Here is a 7,706-nt window from a genome sequence, read left to right on the forward strand (position 1 = left end):
TGCCGCACTGTCGGAGGGTCAGTACTGAGGGAGCGCTGCACTGTCGGAGTGTCTGTGCTGCAGGAGTGGGCACTGTCGGAGGGTCAGTGCTGAGGGTGTGCCCTCATGCCCCTGCCCCCCCTTACCCAGGACCCGCTCTCCCAAGCCACCCAGCTCCATGTATGCGTTCTGGAACGCCTCCTTCATCTCCTCGTCCAATGGCTGCTCCTTGCCCTGTAACATGATGGTTGAGCAGCGGTCGAGGATTCTCTCAGGGGCTCCCTTCATCACCAGCAGGTATCGCTTATCGTTCAGGTCTTCGGTCTCATGGATGGAGAGCTGGGGAAAAGGCAGAGAGGCCATCTGTCAGATTCCCTCACAATACCTGGGTGCCACACAGCACTTAGACTGCTAGCACTCCATGCTCAATTCTCCTCCGAACCAAATCCCTTCAGCTCATTGTTCACACCTTTCTCGGGCCCTTGTCCAACACGCCCCCTTCAATACATCGGCTCTGCTCCAGCACATCCCACTGGAGTGAGCCCTCATTCTCCCTCAACTCCCCCTTTCCCGAAATATGCCCATCATCTCATTTATGTACATCTTGCAACTTGTTCCTTTCCCGTATTTTTAATTGTGGACGGAAATGGGCAAAGAATTGTTTGAGAAAAAAACTGAGGGCTATTTATGGATGAACTGCCCCTCTTTGTAAGCACGGTTTACACAGCTGCAGGAGCTGAGTTGTAGTTTTCAGATGAACTGGAGCTGAGGGGCTGTGTTCTATTGGGACTTTGGCAGCCAGAAGCTGATTGGTTTATGGACTAGTGACAAATTACCAATGGGAAACATCCTCTGCCTGCCAACGTTTATTGTGACTGTTCTCGGGTAACTGAACAGTCAGGGGCTGTGAACAAGGTACAGAGAATCCTTCAGATGTCACCAGCTGAGGAGGTCTCTCTGTTCTCTGCAGTAAAAGCAAGAAGGAAAGCAGCTGCTGAATTTCAATTCAAGCTTCTGACTGGATTCCACGTCCAGAGGAATCACCCATATGGGGTCAGAAACGCAGGACATATAGGAGGAATAGGCCATTCGCTCCCCCCCTCTTACCCCCCCTCAGCCTGTTCTGCCATTCCATAAGCTTCTGGCTGATCTTTTCATGGACTCTGCTCCACTTACCCACACACTCACCCTAACCTTCGATTCCTGTTCCAAAATCTATCTTTGCTTTAAAAACATTCAACAGGGCAGCCTCCACTGCTTCCCTGGGCAAGGAACTCCAGAGATTCACAACCCTCGGGGTGAAAAAGTTTCTTCTCAACTCACAGAATCCCCGCAGTGTGGAAACAGGCCCTTCGGCCCAACAAGTCCACACCGACCCTCTGAAGAGTCACCCACCCAGACCCATTCCCCTACCCTATTACTCTAAGATTATCCCAAACTAATGCGCCTCGCCCACACATCCCAGAACACTACAGGCAATTTAGCACAGGCAATTCACCCTGACCTGCACATCTTTGGACTGTGGGAGGAAACCGGAGCACCCGGAGGAAGCCCACGCAGACACGGGGAGAATGTGCAAACTCCACACAGTCGGTCGCCCGAGGCTGGAATCGAACCCGGGTCTGGAATCGAACCCGGGTCTCTGGCGCGGTGAGGCAGCACTGTGAGGCACGGAGGCACCACTGAGCTACCGTGTCACCTGAGCTCAGTCCTAAATCTGCTCCCCCCTTATTTCGATGCTATGCCCTCTCAGTTCTAGTTTCATCTGCCAATGGAAACAAACTCCCTGCTTCTATCTTGTCCATTTGACATCTTTCTGTCAGATCCCCCCTCATTCTTCTGAATTCCAATGAATATAATCCCAATCTACTCATAAATCAAACCCCTCAACTCCGGAACCAACCTGGTGAACCTCCTCTGTACCCCGTCCAGTGCCAGTACGTCCTTTGTTAAGTCAGGAGACCAAGTCTGCACACAGTCCTCCAGGTGTGGCCTCACCAGCACCTTGTACATAACCTCCCTGCTTTTAAACTCAATCCCTTTAGCGATGAAGGACAAAACTCCATTTGCCTTCTGCCTGAAGAATATTAAATTTCCAAGCCCGGAACGATGGTCCCAGCTAACGCCGACCCTTCTTGTCAGAAGAATGTGGATCGTAGCTGGAGAGCTGAAGAGCTGGCAGGTGGGTCTGCCCGGCCTTTCAGACAAAGTACCACTGGAGGAGGTGAAGGGGGGGTGGGGGGTCACATCCCTTTCAGGAAAGGAAAGGCTGCTGACGTGCCCAGGATTCAGCAGAGGACTCGCCTCGAAGAGCCAGTTTCTTCTGCTGTGTCTTTGAACTTCCTGTCGGAAGGTGGGGGGGGACAATCGATGTTCACCAACAAGATGGCTGCACTTGCGCCCCGACCCTTGACCCGGAAGAGGAAGTAAAGGAGACGTTCCCTGCCAAGGAAGGACAAGATGACTCTTGCTGAACTCCTCAATGCCAGGGTCGGTCAGGGTCACCAATGCTGATTGTGAGTGTAAATGTCCACCATTATCCCCAACGTAGAGGGGCCGGTGTCGGACAGTTGTGGATCACGTCAAACATCACGCAACACCAGGTTATAGCCCGACAGGTCCATTCGAAATCACAAGCTTTCGGAGCGCTGCCCCTTCATCAGGTAAACTGACGAGAGCGCCCAGGCACAGAGTTTCTAATCGGAGAGGTCAAAGATCATACAAATGGTGTGAGTGGAGTGTCAACAGACTGAGTAATAGATCTCTGCGGGTGGTCGAGAGCGTCAGACAGCGTGAGTCAAGTGTCAACAGCTGGATAGCAAATGGAGGGATGAGCCACATTGGCAGCCTCGCCGATGGAGTTCTCCTTACAAAACGCACAGGGTACAACCTCACGGTGACAAACGCACTCTTCCGTCAAGAAAACAAATTCAAAGGCATCGCGGAGACACCCACGCTCAAGACAAGGTTAGCCACTGTAACAACAGGAAGGCAGATTCCTGTCTGAATAGGAAAGGAGCTCTGGGTGTCATGGTGGGCCAGTCGCTGCAGGTTAGTGTACAAGGCAGTGAGGAAAGCTAATGGCGCCCTGGCCTTCCCAGAGAGAGGATTGGAGTATCTGAGTAAGTTACACAGGGCCTTGATGAGGTACACCATGAGTATCGTGTACTGTTTTGGTCTCCTAGCCGGAGGTAGGACATTCTCACTATTGAGGGAGTCCAGCGACGGGTCACCAGACGGATTCCCGGGATGGCAGGACTGACATATGAGGGAAACCGGATCGACTGGGCTTGTACTCGCTGGGATTTAGAACAGAGGGGGAGGAATCTCATGGAAACAGACCAAACCCTAATGTGGGACTGAACAGGCCGGATGCAGGAACGATGTTCCCAAAGTTGGGGGAAGTCCGTAAATCGGGTCAAGGCTGAGATGGGGAAGACTTTCTTCACCCAGAGAGTTGAGACCCTGTGGAACTCTCCCCCACAGGAAGTTGGTGGGGCTGGTTTGGTCGATAGATTCATGAGGGAGCTGGACCTGAACCAGAGGGTCAAAGGGACAAAGGGGAGAGGGTGGGAATGGGATACTGAGATTGCATGGTCAGCCGAGAGATGGGGTACAAGGTGAGGAAGTGTGAGGTCAAGTACCTTGGGTGGGAAGAATAGAGGGACGGACTGTTCGCTAAACGGGGAGAAAATTCTGAAGTCTGAAGTGAAGAGAGACTGGGGAGTTCGAATCCAGGATTCTCTTGAGGTACACTTACAGGTTGAGTCAGTAGGTTAGAAAGGCAGATTCAAGGTTAAAACTCACACAACACCAGGTTATGGCCCGATCAACCACCTGATGAAGGAGCGTCGCTCCGAAAGCTAGTGCTTCCAAATAAACCTGTTGGACTATAACCTGGTGTTGTGTGATTTTTAACTTTATCCATCCCGGTCCAACTGTGACTCCTCCACGTCATGAATACAATGTTATTAATCGTCCCGAGAAGACCAGAAGATAAAAGCAGAGATGTACTTCCGAGGCTCTGGTCGGACCACATTTGGAATATTGCGCGCAGTTTTGGGGTCCCATATCTCAGGAAGGATGGACTGACCCCCCCCGCCACCGAGTGTGTTCAGAGGGGGGTCATGAGAATGGTCCCAGGATTGAAAAGCTTCACATATATGAGGAACGCTTGGGGACTCTGGGTCTGTATTCAATGGAGTTTACAAGGATAATGCGGGGGGGGGGTGGGGGGGTGTTGGGGAGTCTAATTGAAATGTTCATAATACTGACCGGCCTGGACAGAGTGGGTGTTGGGAAGATGTTTCCATTGGAGAAAGTGAGGGCCGCAGATGCTGGAGATCAGAGCTGAAAATGTGTTGCTGGAAAAGCGCAGCAGGTCAGGTAGCATCCAAGGAGCAAGAGAATCGACGTTTCGGGCATCTAGGCGGAAGATGAGGCGCTCTTCCTCCAGATGTTTCCATTGGTAGGAGACACTAGGACGTAGCCTTAGAGCAAAGGGAAGACCCTTTAAAATGGAGGTAAGGAGAAACTTCTTCAGCCACAGAGTGGGGAAATCTATGGAATTCACTGCCACAGGAGGCTGGGGAGGACAGGTCATCGAGTATATTTAAGACTAAGATAGATAGGTTCTTGATTGTAAAGGGGATTGGGCCACCAGGGGTTGTTGGGACGCGAAGGTGGGACCAGGTCTAGGATCGGCTCATCCCTCACTTTAGCCATTTCCCAACATCCACCAGACCCCACCGAAACAGGAGGTTCACCATCGAGGTGACTCGGTCACAACGCAGCATCGACACGCTCCACTCGCTAAAAACCCCTACCTCGGGAATAGCCAGAGGACAGTGAACATTGGGGTCTACAGGAATCCCCACCATTCTGAGTACCTGCAGTAACACCAAGACCTGACACCGTTGGGACTGGGTCAGTGAGGACAACGCAAATATCCAACGGCTCATCGCCAAGGAGACGATGGCCTTCTGTGATTGACAGGATGACATTAACGGAAAGGCCAAAAGCAGGGCCCGTACCAAAGCTAATGTCCAGAAGAGGAGGGTGAAGGAGTTCCAGTACAAAATGGTGGACTGGTCAGGCCTTGGAGATCCAGCAGGTGGCAGATGCCAGTGAAACAAGAGGCTTCTTCAGTGCCACCGAGGTGGCATGAGGTTCAAGTTACCGTCGCCTAAACCCGCCGCGCTCTAACGACAGACAGAAACTGCTCAAGGAGAGTGAGGCAATAAACACTCATTGAGGAGAGCATTTCAGAGGGGCCCCTCAACCAGTGTCAACTCAGAAATTATCAACCAAATTCCCCAGAGATCTGTGCAAGGTGACATGGTGACACACACACTCACTCTTCGCTTAGCGAGTTGTGAGGAGGTTTGTAGCTCAGGTTGAGGTTCTGGATGTAGGTTTGCTCGCTGAGCTGGAAGGTTCATTTTCAGACGTTTCGTCACCAAACTAGGTAACATCTTCAGTGGACCTCCAGGCGAAGCACTGTTCATGATTCCTGCTTTCTATTTATATGTTTGGGTTTCTTTGGGTTGGTGATGTCATTTCCTTTGATGTTATTTCCTGTGGTGAAGTCATTTCCTGTTCCTTTTCTCAGGGGGTGGTAGATGGGGGTCTAACTCGATGTGTTTGTTGATAGAGTTCCGGTTGGAATGCCGTGCTTCTAGGAATTCTCGTGCGTGTCTTTATTTGGCTTGTCCTCGGACGGATGTATTGTCCCAGTCGATGTGGTGTCCTTCCTCATCCGTATGTGAGGATACTAGAAAGAGACGGTCATGTCTTTTTGTGGCTAGTTGGTGTTCATTTATCCTGGTGGCTAGTTTCCTTCACACTTCGCTCGTAAAGACTTGGCTGAAAGATGAACTCCCCTCGGAGCTCAGGGATGTGACCGTCTTCAAACGGGAATTGTAGAGGCATCTTCCTTCGGTCAGCCACTGGCAAAATACCCGCACGTGCCCTCGCCAAGAGACTGCTGCCGCCATCTCTGAATCACGCGGGGTGTAGCTTCTGTCAGCCCAGAGGAGCGACAGACTTGACAATCCTCGCACGGCCTTCGTCGGCCTAGCTGAGGCCTTTGGCACAGTTACCCATCAGCCTCTCTGCTGGGGCAGCCGCCTCAGGACATGTCTGCGACATTGCTTAGCAACGGTGGATTGGAGCCTGGGCCTGTCACCGTGGAGACGGGCCTGCATCATCACACCCCCCCCCACCCCAGACCTGGTTAGCCAAGTTCATTGCCGGCTTCATCCATCTCACCAGCCCAAACCCTGGGCCAGGGAATTCAGATCGTTGACCAAACCCTGGGCGGCAAACTGTTTAACCTTAAATAGGTTCAAGGCCTACACCACCTCCATCTTGGAATGTCAATATGCCATCGCAGCACACTCTGTGGAAAAGCTAGTGCATCTTGGATGGTTTGGCCAAGGAATGCAAGTTCCTAAGCCTGATCCGTAATGAGACTCTCGTATTCCATCGACCACCAGTCTCGGGGGCAACCATCCCACTGAAAATGTGGATCAACTCCCAGACCTTGGCAGCCTTCTCCCTTCCAAGGCTAACACGGCCTGAGCTGTACCTCAGGAGAAGGGTGTTTGAGGACCATGACCAACTAGGCCCAGGCTAAATTCTGCTCTGCAAAGCCTTCCCACACTGCCACACATGGCCTACCTACAGTAGGCACCTTAAAGCGCTGGAACAGAGATCCCGTCGGAAAACCCTGTGTGTCACTTGGGAAGAGAAGCTCACTAACACCGGTGTGTCAGAGGAGGGCAACCACGACCACAGTAATCCAACAGCAATATCCGATGGACCAGACATGTCTTCTGAATGGCCTCCTAAAACAGCTCATGTGCTCCCAGCTTATGGTGAGTGTGCCCCTGGTCAGCCAATAGGAAGGCTTCAGTGGTTATCACTGCAGCCTCAGGGTCCCAGGTTCGATTCCAGCCTCAGGCGACTGACTGTGTGGAGTTTGCACATTCCCCCCCCGTGTTAGGTGCATCAGTCAGAGGGAAATGGGTCTGGGTGGGTTACTCTTCGGAGGGTCGGTGTGGACTGGTTGGGCCGAATGGCCTGTTTCCACACTGTAGGGAATCTAACCTAAAAAAGACAACCCTCAAGGAGTTCTGTATCAACGTCAACAGCTGGAAGAAAATGGCTACACTCCGGAATCTCTGGAGGAATTACATCCAGCAGAGAGCCATACGTTATGGACACGATATCCATCGCACTGTTGAACAGGAAGTGACTTTGTGTAAGGAGACAGAGAGGACATCAACAAGGGCCATCCACCAATACCCACAATGCAATACCATCACTGGATCCTGATTGGCTGCTATAGGCATCTGGGGAGCCACCAACAGCTGCCCTACTGCGAGATGCCCTCACACCAAGATGGCGGAGAGACGGTGAGGGGGGTGGGGGGCTGCGATTACACACCTGGTACTTGTTGGTCGAATTAAATGGAATCTCGTTAATTTTCTTGTTCTTGTCCCTCGTCGCTTTCACTGAACCGGAGGAGAGCTCGATACATTTCAGCAGGGCAGACTCGGAGGCATCACCGGCAACATCTCGCTGTGAGGGAGAGGGAGGATGAGACAGACGGAGAGAGGGGACAGACCGCCCAGTCACCTCCTCCAAATCCACGCTCCATGCTCAGCTCACACAGGAACAACCGTCTCCCACTCTCACTCTCACTCTCACACACACACCCGGGG

General features: G+C 52.2%; 1 protein-coding gene across 1 annotated transcript; it reads right to left on the reverse strand.

Annotated features, from left to right (window-relative positions):
• Positions 1-125: 125 nt before the first annotated feature.
• LOC122546208 (sodium/potassium-transporting ATPase subunit alpha-3-like) lies at positions 126-7,620 on the reverse strand (the record flags this gene model as incomplete). Its single annotated transcript, XM_043685000.1, has 2 exons — positions 126-318; positions 7,429-7,620. Coding segments are annotated over 2 exons (385 nt in total), but the record flags the coding sequence as incomplete, so codon positions are not given.
• Positions 7,621-7,706: the final 86 nt, after the last annotated feature.

The sequence above is a fragment of the Chiloscyllium plagiosum genome, unplaced genomic scaffold, assembly GCF_004010195.1.
Source record: "Chiloscyllium plagiosum isolate BGI_BamShark_2017 unplaced genomic scaffold, ASM401019v2 scaf_45395, whole genome shotgun sequence".
Classification (NCBI taxonomy): Eukaryota; Metazoa; Chordata; class Chondrichthyes; order Orectolobiformes; family Hemiscylliidae; genus Chiloscyllium; species Chiloscyllium plagiosum.